This window comes from Ranitomeya imitator, chromosome 2 (assembly GCF_032444005.1).
Source record: "Ranitomeya imitator isolate aRanImi1 chromosome 2, aRanImi1.pri, whole genome shotgun sequence".
In the NCBI taxonomy this organism is placed as follows: Eukaryota; Metazoa; Chordata; class Amphibia; order Anura; family Dendrobatidae; genus Ranitomeya; species Ranitomeya imitator.
The window spans coordinates 417,349,304-417,373,490 of NC_091283.1; the positions used below are offsets into that span (position 1 = coordinate 417,349,304).

The window sequence follows — 24,187 nt, forward strand, 5'->3', positions numbered from 1 at the left end:
ATACACTGCACAGTACCATCACTCCCCTGTATATATACACTTCACAGTACCTCTCCTCCTGTCCTGTATATATACACTGCACATTACCTCTCCTATCCTGTATATATACACTACTGTTGTGAATTCTGTGGCTGAATTCACTCCTGTGGTCACAAGTGGTACTGCAGCTTCTGAGCTTCCTCCCTCAGGTGTTCTGGTGAGCTCGTTAACTGCTTCATTACTTAACTCCGCCTGATGCTGCTATCCTTGCTCCTTGTCAATGTTTCAGTGTTGGATCTGAGCTTCTCCTGATTGTTCCTGTGACCTGCTGCTCTGTATAGCTAAGTGCTTTTTGCTTTTTTGTTGCTTTTTTTCTGTCCAGCTTGTCTTTTGTTTTGCTGGAAGCTCTGAGACGCAAAGGGTGTACCGCCGTGCCGTTAGTTCGGCACGGTGGGTTTTTTTTGCCCCCTTTGCGTGGTTTTGCTTTAGGGTTTTTTGTAGACTGCAAAGTTCGCTTTACTGTCCTCGCTCTGTCCTAGAATATCGGGCCCCACTTTGCTGAATCTATTTCATCCCTACGTTTTGTCTTTTCATCTTACTCACAGTCATTATATGTGGGGGCTGCCTTTTCCTTTGGGGAATTTCTCTGGGGCAAGTCAGGCCTATTTTTCTATCTTCAGGCTAGCTAGTTTCTTAGGCTGTGCCGAGTTGCCTAGGTAGTTGTTAGGCGCAATCCACAGCCGCTTTTAGTTGTGTTTAGGATAGGATCAGGTGTGCAGTCTACAGAGTTTCCACGTCTCAGAGCTCGTTCTTGTATTTTTGGGTATTTGTCAGATCACTGTGTGCGCTCTGATCGCTAAGCACACTGTGTTTCTGGATTGCCTTCATAACACCTGTCATTAGCAAACATAACACACTACACTGTACTGCTCCTCCTGTCCTGTATATATACACTGCACAGTACCATCACTGCCCTGTATATATACACTGCACAGTACCTCTCCTCCTATCCTGTATATATACAGTGTACAGTACCTCTCCTCCTATCCTGTATATATACACTGTAGAATTTGCAATAGCTGTCACTCATGTTAGAAGTGAAATCTGGCATTGTACTATACCTAGATTTCTCTGCCGTATCTGGGCATCATGAATCGTGGTATGTGTTAAAGGGGGGACCCACTGAGACTCTTTTGCCCGGGGCCCTCAAAAACCTGGAGCCGGCCCTGGGGGTGGGTCACCGGGCCGCGGCCGGCACTGCAGCTGTTTAACGCTATTGACGTGCGGGCCCGCGCCCGCACGTCAATAGTTAACAGCCGCCAGCCAATCTGAGGCTGGCAGCTGACGTCAGTCCCAGTGTGCATGTCGCCGGCGTCTGACATCATTGTCAGTCGCCGGCGAGTGCACGTTTCAGCTGCGTGGAGAGAGCAGGAGCGCGGTCAGGTAAGCAGAACGGTTAGGTAAGCTCGGGAACAGCCCTGGGCGGCAAAAGCTCTAGCTACGCCTCTGCCTCCATGGGATATTAGTTGTGATTTATATTCATGATTTTTAGGTTTTATTGTTCCACTATATAATGAATAAAGATTTGCAAGTGGAATATTTTATTCAGTGATATCTTGGATGTGGGATTTTAGTGTTCCCTTTATTTTTTTGAGCAGTGTATATTCATTTGGATTATAGGTTATGTGTCCACTTCTAATTTTGTATTGTGAATATGCTTTATTCCATAGGTATCTATTCACACCTGAGGCAATTTGTCCACTTCGCATTATGTAGTGCAGGGGTCCCCAACTCCAGGCCTCGAGGGCCGCCAACAGTGCAGGTTTTCAGGATTTCTTTAGTATTGTATCGGTGGTAATGTGATCATCTGCACAGGTGATGATTCCAACCCCTGTGCAATACTAAGGAAATCCTGAAAACCTGCACTGTTGGCGGCCCTCGAGGCCTGGAGTTGGGGACCACTGATGTAGTGTGAACATGCTTAATTTCATATGTATTTATTCACATTAGGCTATTTGTCCATCTTGCTCTAAAATATTACTATGCGATATACATCATTAATGTGAAATCATTTTGTGAACCTATAACCAAATATTTATTGTATTTATTGTTTGGTTTTTAGGACTTTATCTATTCATAGAAATATGACTTCATTATGGCAGTATCTCTGCACAGATGGTTTGGAGTCATTATGGACAATTCATTGAACTGCCGTTTATAAACAGTATAATGTTTTGTATTTTTTTATATACAGTGGGGCAAAAAAGTATTTAGTCAGTCAGCAATAGTGCAAGTTCCACCACTTAAAAAGATGAGAGGCGTCTGTAATTTACATCATAGGTAGACCTCAACTATGGGAGACAAACTGAGAAAAAAAATCCAGAAAATCACATTGTCTGTTTTTTTATCATTTTTTTTGCATTTTATGGTGGAAAATAAGTATTTGGTCAGAAACAAACAATCAAGATTTCTGGCTCTCACAGACCTGTAACTTCTTCTTTAAGAGTCTCCTCTTTCCTCCACTCATTACCTGTAGTAATGGCACCTGTTTAAACTTGCTATCAGTATAAAAAGACACCTGTGCACACCCCCAAACAGTCTGACTCCAAACTCCACTATGGTGAAGACCAAAGAGCTGTCAAAGGACACCAGAAACAAAATTGTAGCCCTGCACCAGGCTGGGAAGACTGAATCTGCAATAGCCAACCAGCTTGGAGTGAAGAAATCAACAGTGGGAGCAATAATTAGAACATGGAAGACATACAATACCACTGATAATCTCCCTCGATCTGGGGCTCCACGCAAAATCCCACCCCGTGGGGTCAGAATGATCACAAGAACGGTGAGCAAAAATCCCAGAACCACGCGGGGGGACCTAGTGAATGAACTGCAGAGAGCTGGGACCAATGTAACAAGGCCTACCATAAGTAACACACTACGCCACCATGGACTCAGATCCTGCAGTGCCAGACGTGTCCCACTGCTTAAGCCAGTACATGTCCGGGCCCGTCTGAAGTTTGCTAGAGAGCATTTGGATGATCCAGAGGAGTTTTGGGAGAATGTCCTATGGTCTGATGAAACCAAACTGGAACTGTTTGGTAGAAACACAACTTGTCGTGTTTGGAGGAAAAAGAATACTGAGTTGCATCCATCAAACACCATACCTACTGTAAAGCATGGTGGTGGAAACATCATGCTTTGGGGCTGTTTCTCTGCAAAGGGGCCAGGACGACTGATCCGGGTACATGAAAGAATGAATGGGGCCATGTATCGTGAGATTTTGAGTGCAAACCTCCTTCCATCAGCAAGGGCATTGAAGATGAAACGTGGCTGGGTCTTTCAACATGACAGTGATCCAAAGCACACCGCCAGGGCAACGAAGGAGTGGCTTCGTAAGAAGCATTTCAAGGTCCTGGAGTGGCCTAGCCAGTCTCCAGGTCTCAACCCTATAGAAAACCTTTGGAGGGAGTTGAAAGTCCGTGTTGCCAAGCGAAAAGCCAAAATCATCACTGCTCTAGAGGAGATCTGCATGGAGGAATGGGCCAACATACCATCAACAGTGTGTGGCAACCTTGTGAAGACTTACAGAAAACGTTTGACCTCTGTCATTGCCAACAAAGGATATATTACAAAGTATTGAGATGAAATTTTGTTTATGACCAAATACTTATTTTACACCATAATATGCAAATAAAATGTTAAAAAAACAGGCAATGTGATTTTCTGGATTTTTTTTCTCAGTTTGTCTCCCATAGTTGAGGTCTACCTATGATGTAAATTACAGACGCCTCTCATCTTTTTAAGTGGTGGAACTTGCACTATTGCTGACTGACTAAATACTTTTTTGCCGCACTGTATATTCATGAAGTCGCACTCCGGAGCTTTGCTTGATTTGAATATTACATTTTGAGCTATCGCATAGCTGCAGGGATATTCTTATAGATAAAAACAGGTGTATTGTGTTTATGTTAATTCTATCATGATGTCATAGGAGGCTGTGCCTCTCTCTATATATAACTTCCGTTGTAGCACAGCTATATTCTACGACTAAGGGTTTACAGCCAGAAACGTTTAAGAATGCTACATGATTTTACCATCTGTCTGGACTAATTTTTTTTTAAAAGGATGAAATAAAGAAGAATTTTTTGAAATTCAGTTTGCTGATCCAATTTTCTTTCCTATAATACTGCTCCTCTGCATAAGAATATAACTACTATAAGGCTTCAATCACACTATCAGTATTTGGTCAGCATTTTTCCTCAGTATTTGTTAGCCAAAACCAGGAGAGGGTCAATAATGCAGAATTTGTGCGCTTGTTTCTAATATACTTATCCTCTGACTGTTTCTCACCTGGTTTTGGCTTGCAAACACTGAGGAAAAATATTGACCAAATACTGATAGTGTGACTGTAGCCTAATACTGCCCCTACATAGAAGAATATAGCTACTACAATACTGTCTCCTCTCAACCAAAATATAAATCATAATATATTATGAATGTCTCATTTCTATATAATACACAATACATGTTCCAAGAATCAAATTAATTAGTTCTGTTTGTTCAGGAAGAATACTTGTCAGGTGAGGGACGTATATCCTTCCGAGACGGATCTAATTTGTCTTTCAAATTTCTTTTGTGGTGAAGAATATACTGATGTTATTGAGTACCTTGTGCTCATTATTCATAACACTTGTCAGAAGAGCTCAAAGTACAAGAACCCTTTATGGCAGAGCTGGGGTAATCATTCATGTAATATTAGTATGGAAGATAGTGACCTCACATTGGTTTGGTTGCTACTTCTTATACTAGTGGAGTCTTCATGGTAGATTTTTTCCTGATGGCAATGTCTAATATTTAGATTGGTATGACTTCTGAGAGCCTGGACTTTCCATATTTTACCTTTCCACTAGTGTTTGAGCCTGGTGATGTCACCTAACTAGGCGAAGGAGATCTTGGCCTACCCACCATTGTGCCACCATTTTTGTCTACTTGTTCTCTGATCTCCAAGCAAGTCAAAGTCTCTTCTAATAGTCCTCATATTAAGAGCCTTATTCCATGGAGACCCTCTTTACTTCGAAATTCCTTTTGGAGGTATCTCTGTAGAGCAGGTGCGGATGGGAACAGTCCTTTTATCTAATACTTAGGTCAATAATCTGCTGTGTAGATACCTTTCAGAGCTGATAAATAGGACACACCACTGCACACACAGAGACAGAAAACCCAATACGAGAAAAAATCCATCTCTCGTTGAAAATGCTCATATTTACAGTTACCACCTTCTCACACTCAATAGTCAGGTCAGTGATTTAAAGGAAAAATTCTCCAATAATAGTGCCAGTTTTTGTGCCACCATAATACCAGGCACATTGCCCATAACTGTACCATTCCCATAATAGTCATGAAAATGTTGCTCTAAAATGATATCACAACCAGTAGAAATAAACGTTACATTGTTATGACTCTAAAGCCTGTGTGAACCCTACCTAATGCGAACTGAACCCCTGCAATTGGTGGAGAATGCGGGCATGAAATAACACAAACGATTGCAGTGAAAAGATTGAATCTGATTAACATTGCAAACACAGTTTGAAAGCATGGAGGAGCTTGTTAAGCAACTGGTCAGGGCCAATCCGCACTTGCAGCAGCAGCAGCAGAAACAGCAAGAGACTAAAACTCCTTATCCAGCAGTTTCAACAACAGGAGTTAAGCAGCTTCAGCAATGCAATGACGTTATACCTGAGGAAGACTCTAAGAAGTCGAAACCGGTTGTACTTTAGTTTGAAATAAAAATCATCCTTGAATCAGAATACTGAGTTCCATCATCATCTTTCAGGAGTGCATATTGCTGGGAAAAATATTTACACATAATGTTTTGCATTTATCCCAAAAACATTCTGATATACCCAAAAAAACTGAATACAAATGCATGTCCAAATTTTCAGGCATATTTTGTTTTATAGAAAAGCATGTAGAGTTTTATAAAACTTCAGAAATGCTTACTACTTTGTGTTGGTATATCACATAAAATCAAAATAAAATACATTAGATTTTGTGAATGCAACGTGAAAAAAAATAAAGAAAACTTCACGGGGTATAAATGCTTTCTCAAGGCACTGTATATGTCTGTATGTATATTTGTGTGTACGTATATACAGTGGGTACGGAAAGTATTCATACTGTTAAGGTTGGCGGAACGCACCGAATATATTTATTAAATGAGATAGGTGCGTTCGAAACCCGGGATCCACAGTGCAGGAAAGAACCTGCTGCTAAGCAAGGCGGCGAAGCAAATTAGTACAAATGAACTCTGTTACATCACAGAGCCCATAGTAAAGAGAACGCTGTGCCCTGTTTAGCTCACAGGGGACACAGCTACTGTGTAGAGCCGACAGTGGTCATGCAGTCCAACCAACACGCAGCTCCTCTCCGGTGGAGCCGGAATTCTAATGGCTATTAGCCAGCCCTGAATTCAGACATAAACTCCTCGCCGCAGGTGCCAGCATTCTAGGGGCTTATTTCAGCCGGGTCCCTGACTGCATACACAAAACTCCTCGCCGGAGGTGCCAGTATTCTAGGGGCTTATTTCAGCCGGGTCCCTGACCACACACACGACCACACTGGCGCTGAGCTCGTACATATTTGATACTAGCGCATGGCCGTGCGGTCATGAGAACCTTTTATAGCTGTGGCACCTACAGGACCTTCCTAGAATGACCAATGGAAGGCTGCCACAGAACTTGATCAGGTACAGGACCTTCCTGGAGGACCAATGGAAGTTGCTGCAGTACCTGAGCATGTGACCCTTGATCTCCACTGAGAGATCTTACCCTGGGCATGCCCAGTGTGTGCAAAGCAGGACTTAGACCCAGAAAAGCCTGCTCGCCGCAGACCAGTGCAGGGTACATTAGTAGAGCCTGGAGAGGCAGCAGTAACCCTTTGCACAGTATCAGATTCAGTGAGACGCTGGGACCGACGTCTCCGCTGAGCAGGCTCCACTGCGGCCGATGCAGAATGGAAGACCGCAGCAGACATGGTTCGAGATTCCCCCTGTGCAGCAGCGGGAACTCGACTCCTAACATTACCCCCCCTCCTTGAGCCTCGCTACGCTCAAAAGCTGCAATGAGCAGCGGAGCCCGAATGTGCTCCACAGGTTCCCAGGTTCTATCTTCTGGACCGTGACCCTTCCAGTCCACCAGATAAAATTTCTTGCCACATACCACCTTGTACCCCATGATAGCATTCACCTCAAACTCATCCGTGGATGAACCCGATGTCCCGGCAGATAACTCAGAAAACCAGGTCAAATGAACGGGCTTTAAGAGAGAAATGCGAAAAGAGTCGGTGATGCCAAGGCATGGAGGAATAACCAAACGGTAGACCGGCTACGGCGTTGTTCAAGGCAAATTCCGCCCAAGGTAGCAAAGATGCCCAGTCATCCTGCCTAGCAGAGATAAAATGCCGCAAGTATGTCACCAGAGTATGGTTGGTCCTCTCTACCAACCCATTTGTCTCGGGATGGTATGCAGAGGAGAGATTCAACTCTATGCTGAGTGAACGGCAGAGCTCTCTCCAAAACAGAGATGCGAACTGGGGACCCCGGTCGCTGACAATTTTATCAGGCATTTCATGTAAACGGAAAATATGCTTTATGAATAACGCCACCAAGGCCCGTGAAGAAGGTAATTGTGGAAGCGGCACCAAGTGCACCATCTTAGAGAAATGATCGGTGACAACCAGGATAACTGTGCAGCTATGAGACTTGGGTAAGCCCACCGCGAAGTCCATCCCGACCATTTCCCAAGGCCTGTCTGCCACCGGTAGGGGGTAAAGCAACCCAAAAGGCCATTGCTGGGGAGACCGATTCTGGGCCCAGGAAACGCACACCTGAATATAGTTCCCGACATCACGGGCCATACGCGGCCACCAGTACGCTCTCGCCAAAAGCTCAGATGTCCTTTTGGTCCCAAAATGCCCACCCACTCTGGACGAGTGAGCCCAAGAGAGAACTTCCGGTCGCAAATTCGCTGGCACGAAAGTCTTGCCCGGGGGCACAGACTCTAACGAAACCGGAGCTACAGTTCTCAGGCTCTCAGAAGGGACAATAAGCCGAGGATCCTCCTCCTCTTCAGATGACACTACGGAGCGGGAGAGAGAGTCGGCACGAATGTTCTCCCCGGAGAGAAAGTGAAGAGTAAAATGAAACCGAGAGAAGAACAGGGACCATTTAGCCTGGCTAGAATTCAGCCGCTGGGCCGTCTGTAGATATACCAAGTTCTTGTGGTCAGTGAAAACCTGGAAGGGAAAGCGAGCTCCCTCTAAGAGGTGTCTCCACTCTGAGAAAGCCAACTTCATGGCTAGCAACTCCCTGTCCCCGATGGAATAATTCCTCTCTGCCGGTGTGAAGATCTTGGAGAAGAAGAAGCAAGGATGCTTCCGACCTTGAGCATCCTTTTGGAAAAGGACTGCTCCAGCACCAATGGATGAGGCATCCACCTCCATGGTAAATGGCTTATCTACATTGGGGCGATGTAAAATGGGAGCGCTAGCGAAGTGTGACTTAACCGAGAGGAAGGCCTTGGAGACATCCTTCAACCACCACTTGGGATTGCTCCCTTCTTGGTGAGGACAACCAAGGGAGCTACCAAAGTTGAGAAATGTGGGATGAACTGGCAATAGTAATTAATGAACCCCATAAAGCGCTGCACCGCTTTAAGTGAATGGGGTTCCTGCCAGTCCATCACAGTCTGTAGCTTGGCAGGATCCATAGCCAAAACCTGGGCAGAGATGATATAACCAAGGAAAGGCAAGAACTCCTTCTCAAACACACGCTTCTCCAACTTGGCGTAGAGGGAGTTTGCCCGTAAGAGGTCGAAGACTTTGCGAACATCTCTCCGATGGGAGTCAATATCTGGAGAGTAGATGAGAATATCATCCAGATAGACTACATCCAAGGTGGTGAGCATATCCCGGAAGATGTCGTTCACAAAGTCTTGGAAAATGGCTGGGGCATTACAGAGCCCGAAGGGCATCACCAGATATTCATAGTGCCCATCCCTGGTGTTAAAAGCCATCTTCCATTCGTCCCCCTCACGGATGCGAATCAGGTTGTAAGCACCCCGTGGATTTAATTTAGTAAATACCCTTGCTCCCCGTAGCCTATCAAAAAGCTCAAATATCAGGGGTAGTGGGTACTTGTTTTTAACGGTGATGGCGTTAAGACCCCTGTAGTCTATGCATGGATGTAAGTCTCCACTCTTCTTCTGCATGAAGAAGAACCCCGCCCCTGCAGGTGACACTGACTTCCTAATAAATCCTCTTGCGAGACATTGCCTCCGTCTCCAGGAGAGATAACGGATAGACTCGACCCCGGGGAGGCTCAGCACCAGGCAAGAGGTCAATAGGACAGTCATAGAGGTGGTGAGGCGGAAGGGTCTCCGCAGCCCTTTTGGAGAACACGTCCGCATAGGGCCAATAGTGCTTGGGGAGAGAGGAAAGATCTGCGGGTACCTCTGTTGTAGCATAGCCATAATCCTCTAAGGGGTACACCACGCAGAGGATAAGAAGTGAAATGAACAATGGGTAAAGTTAAAATAACTGTTTATTAATACATGTTAAAAAGGCAAGGGGGAAGGGGGAGGGGAAGTGGACCAAAAAATTATAAAAAAGACACAAAATGGGACTTCCAAGTGGTAAAGGGAGAGAGAGGCCAGCAAAGATGGATCTATTTATAGCATGATATATGAGCCGCATGAACAAATGCCCCCTCCAACACAAAAGATATATATCAGAGGTCTATACAGCACGAGTGTGGCTACCAGAGTCTAGCTTAATAGACCTTCCACATAAAGCAGGTATACACTACCACCTAAATATATTGCCACAATAATAGCACATGTGACAAAAAACGCAGGCCAGAGATAAAGTAACTGTGGGGGATATTTCAAAGTACTAAAACCGCAGAGGCTGAATAGTAAACAGCTACTCCTAGGGCTAATGAGAAAAAATCCCTATGTAGTGACTGAATAAATGGCTAAGAAGATGGCGTAGGTAAGGTGGATTATTTACCTGTACGATGTAGTGAAGGAGATGAAGACAAGTGCCGGGGGGTCAGGCAGGCATACAAAGGTGTGTAGCTGAGGGTGGCCGCGCTCTCCCGACGCCCGACGAGCGCCGTTTCGCAAGGATGCTTCTTCCGGGGGCGGGACCTCTGTTGTAGCAACCTGAACGCACTCCCTCTGACATCTACCCTCACAGGATTTACTCCATCCCAAAATTCTCCCTGAGGACCACTCTATATGAGGAGAATGATAGCGTAGCCATGGTATCCCCAACAGGACCTCATCAATTCCCTCAGGAATGACTAATAGAGAGATAATCTCCTGATGTGATGGAGACACAGAAAGAGTGAAAGAAATGGTTTGGTGGGTAATCTGTGAGGGTAGTGTCGACCCATTTACCACTCGAACGGTTACTGGTTTGGTGAGCATCACCAGGGGTAATGCATGACGCTGGGCAAAAGCGGATGACATAAAATTACCCTCCGCCCCAGAGTCCATGCATAGCTCTACCATATGGTAATTGTGCCCTTGAAGGACAACTTAGAGGCAAACGTCGTCGTGTCTAGTGTACCTCCTCCAACTGCCACTAGACGCTGACGTTTCCCCGACCGCTGAGGACACTTGGAGGCAAGATGTCCTGACTGCCGGCAAACATGACAGACCTTAAGTGCACGAGTGGACTGGGACTTGGACCCCGCTCGTGTCACCTCTATGACCTCATGTGGTCGGACGCCTGGACTGGAGATTCCAAAGGTCTGGCGAAGGTGGGAGCCAGCCGAAACCTCTGCCTACACTGTGCTCGCTCCAACCTTCGAAGGTTTATGCGAGTTGATACAGCTAAGATCTCCTCCAGTGTGGCGGGAATCTCCCTAGTGGCCAAAGCATCCTTCACATGGTCAGCCAGCCCTCTCCAAAATACAGGAATGAGGGTTTTATCTGGCCATTCCAACTCAGACGCTAATGTCTGGAAGTGGACGGCAAAATGGCTGACCATGGTCGAACCCTGAGTCAAAGCCAGCAGTTGGAGCGCTGTATCATGGGTGACTTGAGGTCCTACAAAGACCTGTTTCAGAGTGTCCAGAAACCGAGGAACACTCCACACCACATGATCGTTGCGCTCCCACAGCGGCGTAGCCCACTCCAAAGCTCTGTCCGACAGGAGAGAGATTATGAATCCCACCTTTGCCCGCTCTGTGGGAAAACGTGCAGCCAGGAGCTCGAGGTGTATACCACACTGGCTCACGAAACCCCTTCAGGACTTACTGTCCCCAGAGTATTTTTCAGGCAATGGGAAGTGAGATAAAGTCAGAACAGAGGTGGCAGTGGGTAAAGCTGCTGCAACCACGCTAGCAGCCTGAACAGCTATTGCGGTAACATCCACCGCCGAGGTTGCACGCTCAAGAGACGCCAACCGGCCCTCCAGCAGCTGGATGTACCCCTGCAATCGCTGTTCATCCACCATTACTTAGCCAGATCCTGGCGCTAGTATACTGTTAGGGTTGGCGGAACGCACCGAATATATTTATTAAATGAGATAGGTGCGTTCGCAACCCGGGATCCACCGTGCAGGAAAGAACCTGCTGCTAAGCAAGGCGGAGAAGCAAATTAGTACAAACGAACTCTGTTACTTCACAGAGCCCTTAGTAAAGAGAACGGTGTGCCCTGTTTAGCTCACAGGGGACACAGCTACTGTGTAGAGCCGACAGTGGTCATGCAGTCCAACCAACACGCAGCTCCTCTCCGGTGGAGCCGGAATTCTAATGGCTATTAGCCAGCCCTGAATTCAAACATAAACTCCTTACCGGAGGTGCCAGCATTCTAGGGGCTTATTTCATCCGGGTCCCTGACTGCATACACAAAACTCCTCGCTGGAGGTGCCAGCATTCTAGGGGCTTATTTCAGCCGGGTCCCTGACCACGCACACGACCACACTGGCGCTGAGCTCGTACATATTTGATACTAGCGCATGGCCGTGCGGTCATGAGAACCTTTTATAGCTGTAGCACCTACAGGACCTTCCTAGAAGGACCAATGGAAGGCTGCCACAGAACTTGATCAGGTACAGGACCATCCTGGAGGACCAATGGAAGTTGCTGCAGTACCTGAGCATGTGACTATTGATCTCCACTGAGATATCTTACCCTGGGCATGCTCAGTGTGTGCAAAGCAGGACTTAGTCCCAGAAAAGCCTGCTCACTGCAGACCAGTGCAGAGTACAATAGTAGAGCCTGGAGAGGCAGCAGTAACCCTTTGCACAGTATCAGATTCAGTGAGACGCTGGGACCGACGTCTCCGCTGAGCAGGCTCCACTGCGGCCGATGCAGAATGGGACACCGCAGCAGACATGGTTCGAGATTCCTCCTGTGCAGCAGCGGGAACTCGATTCCTAACACATACCCCTTTAAATTTTTCACTCTTTGTTTCCTGCAGCCATTTGGTAAATTCAAAAAAGTTAATTTTGTCTCATTAATGTACACGCTGCACCCATTCTTGACTGAAAAAAAAAACAGAAATGTAGTAATTTTTGCAAATTTATTTAAAAAGAAAAACTGAACTATCACATGGTCATAAGTATTCAGACCCTTTGCTCAGTATTGGGTAGAAGCACCCTTTTGAGCTAGTACATCAATGAGTCTTCTTGAGAATGATGCAACAAGTTTTTTACACCTGGATTTGGGGATCCTCTGCCATTCTTGCTTGCAGATCCTCTCCAGTTCCATCAGGTTCGAAGGTGAACGTTGGTGGACAGCCATTTTCAGGTCTTTCCAGAGCCAGAGATGTTCAATTGGGTTTAGGTCAGGGATCTGGCTGAGCCAGTCAAGAATGGTCAGAGTCATTGTCTTGTTGAAAGGTGAAGCTTCGGCCAAGTCTGCAGTCCAGAGAGAGGGCTGCAGTGACAGTTGACTTTGTGGAACTGTCTCCCATCTCCCTACTGCATCTCTGGAGCTCAGCCACAGTGATCTTGGGGTTCTTCTTTACCTCTCTCACCAAGGCTCTTCTCCCACGATTGCTCAGTTTTGCTGGATGGCCAGGTCTAGGAAGAATTCTGGTGGTCCCAAACTTCTTCCATTTAAGGATTACGGAGGCCACTGTGCTCTTAGGAACCTTGAGTACTGCAGAAATTCTGTTGTAACTTTGGCCAGATCTGTGCCTTGCCACAATTCTGTCTCTGAGCTCTATGGCCAGTTCCTTTGACCTTATGTTTCTCATTTGGTCTGACATGCACTGTGAGCTGTGAGGTCAGACAGGTGTGTGCCTTTCCAAATCAAGTTCTATCAGTTTAATTAAACACAGCTGGACTCCAATGAAGGAGTAGAACCATCACAAGGAGGATCACAAGGAAATGGACAGCATGTGACATAAGTATGAGTGTCTGAGAAAAGGGTCTGAATACTTATGACCAACGGTATCTGGAGAAACTGGACCTCAAAAGTTGTTGTGCAATTTGTCCTCGGGACGCTGATACCCCATATAAAGGGGGGAACCACCGTTTGGGCACATGGCAGAGCTCGGAAGGGAAGGAGAGTTGTTTTGGAATACAGACTTTGATGGAATAGTCTGCAGGCGTCACGTTGCGTTTGCAGAGCCACTGATGTACCTAAATAGTAGAAACCCCCCACAAGTGACCCCATATTGGAAACTAGACCCCCCCAAGGAACTCATCTAGATGTGTTCTGAGTACTTTGAACCCCCAATTGTTTCACTAAAGTTTATAACGCAGAGCCGTGAAAATAAAAAATATTTTTATTCCCCAAAAATATTTAGCCCCCATTTTTTTTATTTTCCCAAGGGTAACAGGAGAAATTGGACCCCAAAAGTTGTTGTACAATTTGTCCTGAGTATGCTTATACCCCATATGTGAGGGGAACCACCGTTTGGGCACATGGCAGAGCTCGGAAGGGAAGTAGTGACGTTTTGCAATGCAGACTTTCATGGAATGGTCTACGGGCATCATGTTGCCTTTGCAGAGCCACTGATGTGCCTAAACAGTAGAAACCCCCCACAATTGACCCCAGTTTGGAAACTAGACCCCCCAAGGAACTTATCTAAATGTGCTGTGAGAATGTCTATAAGGCAGAGCCGTGAAAATAAAAAATAATTTTTTCCCCACAAAAATGATTTTTTTTAGCCCCCAAATTATTATTTTCACAAGGGTAACAGGAGAAATTGGACCCCAAATTGTTAAATTGCCGGGAGCGGTCCGTGACCGTTCCTGGCACTTAGTAACGGGTGTCAGCTGTGACAATCAGCTGACACCCGGCAGCGATCAGCCGCGCTCCTCCGGGAGCGCTGCTGATCGCATTGGACATACTATTCCGTCCATAGGTATTAAGTCCCAGGTCACATGGACGGAATAGTACACCCAATGCCAGAAAGGGGTTAAATATTAGTGTCTAAGCAAAGGGTCTGAAGACTTATAACCTCGTGATATTTGACTTTTTCTTTTTTAATACATTTCAAAAAATTTCTAGAATTCTGTTTTTTTCAGTCAAGACAAGTTGCAGAGTGTACATTAATGTGAAAAAAATGAACTTTTTTGAATTTACCAAATGGCTGAAATGAAACAAAGAGTGAAAAATTTAAAGGGGTCTGAATACTTTCCATACCCACTGTATGTATATATGTATGTATATAAATCACATTGTATGATTTTTAAATATGTCATGTAGCAAAATGCAACTTAATTAAGTATTTGATCTTCTACCAACCAGCAAGAAATCTGGCTCTCACAGACCTGTTAATTTTTCATTAAGAAGCCCTCCCACTCTGCACTCTTTACGCTTTCATGGATTAAAATCCTGCATGGCACACAAGGTCCCCCTGTTCACTTCAGCACATGTCCAGACCCATTTGAAGTTCGCCAACGACCATTTGGATGATCCAGAGGAGACATGGGACAAGGTCATGTGGTCAGATGAGACCAAAATAGAACCTTTATATTAATATTCACCATGTTTAGAGGAAGAAGAAGGATGAGTACAACCACAAGAACACCGTCTCAACTGTGAAGCATGGTGGGGGAAATGGCATACCTTGGGGGTGCTTTCTGCAAAGGGGATAGGGAAACTGCATCATATTGAAGGGAGGATGGATGGGGTAATGTATGGTGAGATTTTGGCCAACAACCTCCTTCCCTCAGTAAGGGTACCGTCACACTATAACATTTCGATCGCTACGACGGTACGATTCGTGACGTTCCAGCGATATCGTTACGATATCGCTGTGTCTGACACGCAGCAGCGATCAGGGATCCTGCTGAGAATCGTACGTCGTAGCAGATCGTATGGAACTTTCTTTCATCGCTGGATCTCCCGCTGTCATCGCTAGATCGGTGTGTGTGACACCGATCTAGCGATCTAGCGATGCGATCCAGCGATGCGTTCGCTTGTAACCAGGGTAAACATCGGGTAACTAAGCGCAGGACCGCGCTTAGTTACCCGATGTTTACCCTGGTTACAAGCGTTAAACTAAAAAAAAACAAACAGCACATACTTACATTCTGGTGTCCGTCAGGTCCCTTGCCGTCTCTGCTTCCCGCACTGTGACTGCCGGCCGTAAAGTGAAAGCAGAGCACAGCGGCTGTGCTTTCACTTTCACTTTACGGCCGGCAGTCACAGTGCGGGAAGCAGACTGCAAGGGACCTGACGGACACCAGAATGTAAGTATGTGCTGTTTTTTTTTTTTAATTTAACGCTTGTAACCAGGGTAAACATCGGGTAACTAAGCGCGGTCCTGCGCTTAGTTACCCGATGTTTACCCTGGTTACCCAGGGACCTCGGCATCGTTGGTCGCTGGAGAGCTGTCTGTGTGACAGCTCCCCAGCGACCACACTACGATTTACCTACGTTCACGGCCAGGTCATATCGCTGGTCGTGATCGTAGGTAAATCGTATAGTGTGACGGTACCTTAAGAGCATTGAAGATGGTCGTGGCTGGGTCTTCCAGCATGACAATGACCCGAAACACACAGGGCAACTAAGCAGTGGCTCTGTAATAAGCATTTCAAGGTCCTGGTGTGGCCTAGACCTCAACTCAATTGAAAATTTTGGAGGGAGCTGAAACTCAATGTTACCCAGAGAGAGCCCTGAAACCTGAAAGATCTGGAGAAGACTTGTATAGAGTGGGCCAAAATCCCTGCTGCAGTGTGTGCAAACTTGGTCAAGAACTACAGGAAACCTCTGATCTCTGTAATTGCAAACAAAGGTTTCTGTACCAAATATTAAGTTCTGTTTTTCTATTGTATCAAATACTTATTTAATGCAATAAAATGCAAATTAATGATGTAAAAATCATACAATGTGATTTTTAAAAAAAAAGTTTTTGTCTCTCACAGTTAGGCCGGCGTCACACTTGCGAGTTTTACGGACGTAAGAGCGCAGAATCTACGTCCGTAAAACTCGCAAAAAATACGGCACAATTATTCTCTATGCCCCTGCTCCTATTTGCCGTATTTTACTGATCAGTATTATACGGCTTTCTACGGCCATACAAAATCGCAGCATGCTGCGTTTGTCACCGTACTGCGCAAGAAATACGCCAATGAAAGTCTATGGAAGCGTGAAAAATACGGATTACACACGGACAAGCAGTGTGACTTGCGAGAAATACGCAGCGGTGTTAGAGAGAAAAGCCGGTAATTCAGTGCGGTGTACAGTAAAATCACACTGACAGCTTACAGTCCAATAGGTAGAATAAATGTGTACACATAGAATAGGTATATATATATATATATATGTCAGTGAGACACATATATGTATATATATTAATATTTATTCCAGCGCTATACAGCTTGAAAGCCGGTAATTCAATTACCGGCTTTTTCTTTCTCCTTCCTAAAACCCGACATGATTTGAGACATGGTTTACATACAGTAAACCATGTCTTCTCTCCATTTTTTTTGCAGATTCCACACTACTAATGTCAGTAGTGTGTATCTGCAAAATTTGGCCGTTCTAGCTCTTAAAATAAAGGGTTAAATGGCGGAAAAAATTGGCGTGGGCTCCCGCGCAATTTTCTCCGCCAGAGTAGTAAAGCCAGTGACTGAGGGCAGATATTAATAGCCTGGAGAGGGTCCACGGTTATTGGCCCCCCCCTGGCTAAAAATATCTGCCCCCAGCCACCCCAGAAAAGGCACATCTGGAAGATGCGCCTATTCTGGCACTTGGCCACTCTCTTCCCATTCCCGTGTAGCGGTGGGATATGGGGTAATGAAGGGTTAATGCCACCTTGCAGGGAGCTTTCTAGGTAATTTCCCACGATCTATGAACAGCCAGCAGAGGGCGCCTCACCGCAAATGAAGCTAAATATAGATCATTGATCTATTTTTAGCCTCATTCCCTGGGGTTTTGCAGCGAGGAGCAGCCTGCATTAGCACAGCTCCTTGCTGCAAAATGTTTTAACCCCTTCAGAAGGATTTACATCGTTGGACGGTACAGATCTGCGGAGGGTAAGTATATTGTTGGTTTATTATGTTTTTTTACTCACAGAACGAGGGTCTTCAGTGATTGGATTGGGCGTTGAATAAAATACTGCAACACCCATTGTTTTTATTTCATTAAAATAATTTTAAATAATGTGTTTGTGTTTTATTTAACCCTTCACTACAATTGGATTAATAATGGATAGGTGTCATAATTGACGCCTCTCCATTATTAATTAGGCTTAATGTCACCTTACAATAGCAAGGTGGCATTAACCCTTCATTACCCCATATCCCACCGCTACACGGGAATGGGAAGAGAGTGGCCAAGTGCCAGAATAGGCGCATCTTCCAGATGTGCCTTTTCTGGGGTGGCTGGGGGCAGATATTTTTAGCCAGGGGGGGCCAATAACCGTGGACCCTCTCCAGGCTATTAATATCTGCCCTCAGTCACTGGCTTTACTACTCTGGCGGAGAAAATTGCGCGGGAGCCCACGCCAATTTTTTCCGCCATTTAACCCTTTATTTTAAGAGCTAGAACGGCCAAATTTTGCAGATACACACTACTGACATTAGTAGTGTGGAATCTGCAAAAAAAATGGAGAGAAGACATGGTTTACTGTATGTAAACCATGTCTCAAATCATGTCGGGTTTTAGGAAGGAGAAAGAAAAAGCCGGTAATTGAATTACCGGCTTTCAAGCTGTATAGCGCTGGAATAAATATTAATATATATACATATATGTGTCTCACTGACATATATATATATATATATATATATACCTATTCTATGTGTACACATTTATTCTACCTATTCTACTGTAAGCTGTCAGTGTGATTTTACTGTACACCGCACTGAATTACCGGCTTTTCTCTCTAATATATGTGTCTACTGACATATATATATATATATATATATATATATATATATATATATAGACAGTATATATATATTTTCTTTTCTTTTTGGGACACATGGATCACTTCTATAGCGGTATGTTGGTTTTGCTAGCCTGCGAGAAAACCACGCAGTACGGATGCCATACGGATTACATACGGAGGATGCCATGCGCAAAAAACGCTGACACACCCTGCCTACGGAGGAGCTACGGACCACTTTTTTCGGGACTTTTCAGCGTATTACGGCCGTAATATACGGACCGTATTGTTTTACGCTGTGTGTGACGCCGGCCTTAAAGTGTACCTGCGATAAAAATGACAGACCTTTCCATTTTTTGTAGTTAGGAAAACTTGCAAAATCGTCGGTATATCAAATGCTTATATTCACATTTATGCATATACGGCTCTGGCAAAAATTAAGAGACCACTGCAAATGTTCAGATTGTCTGATTTTTCTCTTTATAGATATATTTTTGAGTAAAATTAAATTGCTGTTTTATTCTATAAACTTCTGACAACATGTCTCCGAATTTCAAAGCAATAAATTTTGTATTTTTTTTTCTGAAAAAGAAAAATGGTCAAAATTTAAAAAAAAACAGTGCTTTCAGACCTCAAATAATGCAAAGAAAACAAGTTCTTAATAATTTAGAAACAATAATACTAATGTTTTAACTCAGGAAGAGTTCAGAAATCAACAATTTGTGGAATAACCATGATTTTTAATCACAGCTTTCATGCATCTTGGCATGCTTTCCACCGGTCTTTCAAACTGCTACTGGCGCAAAAATGTAAGCAGTTCTTCTTTGTTTGATGGCTTGTGACTATCCATCATCCTCTTGATTACATTCCAGAGGTTTTTAATGGGGTTCAGGTCTGGAGATTTGGCTGCCCATGACAGGGTTTTAATGTGGTGGTCTGTTCATTTTTGCCAGAGCTGTATTTATAGCCAGTGAAGGTAAGGAACCCACCTGTTTCTTAAGTAACGCATAAAGTCAGGGTGTAGGATCTTAAAATGTTCTGTTGTCAGGTTCTTCCCAAAATATGTGGCAGGGCTATGGACATAAAGAAGAAGGGGGTTAAACTGTGGCTATAATAAATGTCTGATGGGAGAAAAATATTTAGAATTGAGAGTCCTCAGTGGTTGATACCTTTTAATGGCTAACTGAAAAGATGGTAACAAATTGCAAGCTTTCGAGACTACACAGGAGATGGGATGGGAGAAAGTCACTCTTTTTTATCTTTTCTGGTATTTCTTCATTATTATTTTTTTTTTTTTTTAACTACAGCAATTAAAAAGCATCTTTTAGTGAGGTTTAATTACATTTAGGTGGTTTGCACCTTGACCCCCTGTCACTACTATTTTTTTTAATATCTTACTTTATATTAGGCTCCTCCTGCAGGATTTCACCTCTCGGGAGAATGATGACCCCCTTTTACCAATTCCTGAAAGTTCCACTCTTTATATAGTCAAATGGAGAGGTAAAATCAACAGGAAGTTCCACAGCACTTCACAGAACATCGGCAATGTCCCCATTGGGGCTCACAATATAAATTCACTATCAGTGTCTCCTAGTGTGTTAGAACACCGGAAAACCCAGAAGAAATCCACGCAAATGCCTTGGTGGGATTTCAACCCAGGGCAGAGTAACAGTGCTAACCAATGAGCCACAGAAAAGAATCAAACATGGTCACTTCTACATTGAGCTGTATAGAAAGTGCAGGGAATACTATACTGGGGCATCTGGGCTCAACTTCTTCTATGTCTGTGGTTTGGCATTGATATTGGTGTCAGCTTCTTTATTAGAAACAGTCATGAAGGTTGTCGCCAGACTGCACCAAAACTCAACATGTAACATCTTTTCTGAGCTAAAGTTTTTTAACTGAAAAGTTAGATTTTCCTACATGGTTACTAGAATAGGGTGACATGCCTGGGAAGATTTCAGGTCTGAAGTCTCCACAGTTGTGAATGAATGCAGCTCTGGAGTATAACACAGACTCAACTTAAGGATAAGTAATGTGAAGCATTTAAAATGTTTGCTCCACTTAACAGGAAATCCAGTTGTACATAAATGCAATTACTGCACTTACTCTTTTCCTTTGTCTCCTCCTTTATCGATGATGGTGTTGGTGAGAGCTCCTAACACCATTAAATAGTCTCTGTCGTGATCCGGTAAAACGACATAGCGTGTTTCCTGTGGAAATGTAAGTTTATAGTTAGGAACCCGGTAATGATCAGGATGAAATACTAAGCTTACAACCTAATTTAGCTACATAGGCATTCATTAAGAGGTTCCTCTGGGGCGGGGCATGCGGAAAAGCACAAAAGGAGACTCTGAGGCCCTAGACAAGATATAATACAGCTCTGGCAAAAATTAAGAGACCACCACATCAAAACCCTATCATGGGCAGCCCAATCTCCAGAGCTGAACCCCATTGAAAATCTCTGTAATGTAATCAAGAGGATGATGGATAGTCACAAGCCATCAAACAAAGAAGAACTGCTTAAACTTTTGCACCAGAAGCAGAGCAAAAGACTGGTGGACAGCATGCCAAGACGCATGAAAGTTGTTATTAAAAATCATGGATATTCCACAAAATATTGGTTTCTGAACTCTTCTTGGGTTTAAACATTAGTATGGTTGTTTCTAGATTATTATGAACTTGTTTTCTTTGCATTATTTGAGGTCTGAAAGCACTGTTTGTTTGTTTTTATTTTGATCATTTTTCTCTTTCAGAAAAAAATACAAAATGTATTACTTGGAAATACAGAGACATGTTGTCAGAAGTTTATAGAATAAAAGAACAATTTACATTTTACTCAATAATCTACCTGTAAAGAGAAAAATCAGACAAATTGAACATTTTGCAGTGGTCTCTTAATTTTTGCCAGAGCTGTATATAAGGTTTCAGTTTTTGCCAATGAGCTTCAGTAAAAATAATAATAAAAACATTATATTCCAATGTGTGCGCCAGGCATGTCTGCTGAGCGGAGACCGTAGACTAGCGGGGATGCCGGCTGCGGATGTGAGAGCTCTGTGCACTCCATTCCATGTATCCAGGGACTATGCGGGCAGGATGTCGGTGTGTATGTAGCGGCTCATCACAAGCACCCGGGGCTTCCTGTGGTCGGACATGGAGACCTGACTGCTGCTGCACATCTGGGGGGAAGCGGATATGCAGTTGACCCTGGACGGGAATTTCCGTGACAGCCATGTGTAACGGGACGTGGCTGGGTGGCTCAGCGAGCTGGGCTTCAAGTGTACACTGCAGCAGTGCCACATCCTCATCAAGGGCCTCAAGCGCCAGTACTTCCAGGCCCGGGAGGGCTTCCTGAAGAATGGGCACTCCCGGAAGATCTGCCGCTACTATGACGAGATGAACCACATCCTGCACACACGGCTGGCACTGGCTACCGGGGCCAAGACCCTCAGGATCCTGGTCCTCTGCCCAGAGCACCCCTAGCAGAGAAGAGATGCCTGCAAACCCAGAGGATGAGGACATCAAGGAAGAGCTCCCCAGGGAGAGGGATGGGGGGCAAATTCTCCCAAGACAACTTCACTGAGGACTCGGGGGAAGAATAGTCCTGCTACACGGAGCTGCCCATCAAGGTGGATGATGGCCACAGCATCGCCATCCCGCTGCCCCCTTAAAAGGGTTATAAATCTGTTCATGCTAAGATAAATCCATCTCAGATACCTCAGCTTAAAAAGTCTAAGAAGCGCCACTTGAGCTTTTGTTTGGAGCGTTTCCTTCAGCAGAGCGTGAATGCAGAGGAAAGGTTTCACAAGTATGACGAAAAGCATCTGCAGATTGAAGACAAGTGGTGAGAATCTGAGCACAGTCGGGAAATCCAAATGTTTCAGGTGCTGGGACAGTTACTGAATGGCTTCTCCTCCTGAACTCAGATGGGTGGGCACAGCCGTGTCAGCAGCCCCATGCAAGGCAATGTGCGGACGTATAGGGACTTGCTGCACTTTATTACTGCTTCACCATTTTCTCCTCCAATAGTTCTAGAGAAATTATTCTCTCTGCGGCCCACACGGCCAGCCAAGGATATGGAGAATATCTTGCAGTTGGTCAGAAATGTCATCCCCCCACTTGCATCTAAAAACCACAAAGATCAAGATGGAAAGATTGGCATAATTGAAGGCTGTCAAGAATATACCAGTTCTGCGTACTTTGCAGCAGTTTCAGCACTTAAAGTGGGTGCAGATTTGTGTCAGGTATTTTGTACCAAAGATGCAGTGATTGTGATAGTCGTACAGTCCAGAGCTGATTGTACATCCAGTTCTTGATCATCCCAATGCATTGCATGAGATAGAAAAATGGCTTCCAAGACTACACACTCTAGTAATAGGACCGGGTTGGCAAGAAATGATTCCATACTGGACACTGCAAAGGATATTATTGAAAAAGCCAAGGCGAAAGGTATTCCTCTGGTTATAGATGCAGATGGACTTTGGCTGATTGCCCATCAACCTTCTGTTATTCAAGGCTAACAGAGGGCTGTCCTCACCCCAAACTTCATGGAGTTCAGTCGGCTGTATGAAGCGGTGCTCACTGAGCCAGTGGATAGTAGTGATCAGCATGGAAGTGTACTCAAGCTCAGCCAAGCAATGGGCAATATTACTATTGTTCAGAAAGGAGAGTGGGATCTAATCTCAGACGGGGTTAAAGTTTTAGTGTGCAATCATGAAGGTAGCACCCGGCGCTGCAGAGGACAGGGTGATCTCTTAGCTGGTTCTCTTGGCGTCTTGGTACACTGGGCATTTCTTGCTCAACAAGAAAAAATAAATGGTCAGAATCCTTTTGTGGTAGCAGCATTCGGAGCCTGTTCTCTTACAAGGCAGTGCAATCAAGTGTTTCAGAAATATGGCCGTTCCATGACCACCCATGACTGACATGATTTCGGAAGTTGGGACAGTTTTTAACAAGCTCTTTGAAACCTGATCTGCTTGTTCTGAACAAGTGACTGCTTTATGCATAGGACTGGCACTGGAATGCACAAAAGACATTTGTTCCTATGCAGTAGCCATAGGAAAACTATGCAACACTGTATTTTCCTGCAAGGAGGAACTCCTATTGAAGACTCCAGATTTTTGTTTAACCTTTTACCAAAAAAAGAGCACTGAATTTCAGGCAGATGATGAACAGTCACAAAATGACAGGAAGAAAATCCAATCACCTCTGAACACTATTAGGATATACAGTTATATATGGGTGCTCTGATAATGAACTTCGTGGAATGAAATGAAAGGCAGTAGAGGGGTTGTCCGAGATGTTGGCGTTGGTGGCCTGTTCTTGGGGTAGGGTATTGGTGTCTGATCAGTTTGGGTGTGACATCTGTGTCGATGGGCATCAGAACTGCTCAGCTCTGTTAACTATGTAGTGGCCTCAGCTGGATAGTGGGCAGATGTGCAGTACCTGGTCATCACCACTGTGCAGTTGAAGAAGTTGTGTTCTTCAGATCCGCAACTGAGCACTTCTGTTCATCATTGGGAACAGCTGATCGGTGTTGGTACCAGGTCTCGCACCCCCACCCATCAGACGTTGATGGCCTGTCCTGGGGACGGGCCATCAATATTGAGGTTCCGGACAAGATCTTTAATTGAAGATGATCACTGCCCAGAGTCTCCCACTTGCCCATGGTGATAAGTGCCTGCAATTAGGTTTCATTTGTCTCCATTTTGTAATGAGTCCTTTGAAATTTTGTCAGAGCTTCTAATGCATTGTTATAAATACGTGTAGTTTGTATGCAATTATAGAAAATCTTTACAGGAAAGTTTGATAATATATCCTGTGAAAAGCTCTGTTGTCTTTAAATTAGGTTA

The 24,187-nt window shown here is 44.6% G+C and overlaps 1 protein-coding gene and 1 pseudogene across 1 annotated transcript in view; one reads left to right on the forward strand and one right to left on the reverse strand.

Annotated features, from left to right (window-relative positions):
* The window catches only part of LOC138664251 (alpha-N-acetylgalactosaminide alpha-2,6-sialyltransferase 2-like), a 255,203-nt gene that overhangs the window by 54,389 nt on the left and 176,627 nt on the right, over window positions 1-24,187 (reverse strand). Inside the window, exons 6-7 of the mRNA XM_069750778.1 lie at window positions 20,445-20,548; window positions 19,325-19,408 (exon numbers count right to left, since the gene is read on the reverse strand). Of these exons, the coding sequence (XP_069606879.1) occupies window positions 19,325-19,408; window positions 20,445-20,548 (188 nt within the window). The remainder of the gene's footprint in view (window positions 1-19,324; window positions 19,409-20,444; window positions 20,549-24,187) is intronic.
* Window positions 21,432-23,306, forward strand: LOC138667458 (ATP-dependent (S)-NAD(P)H-hydrate dehydratase pseudogene; annotated as a pseudogene).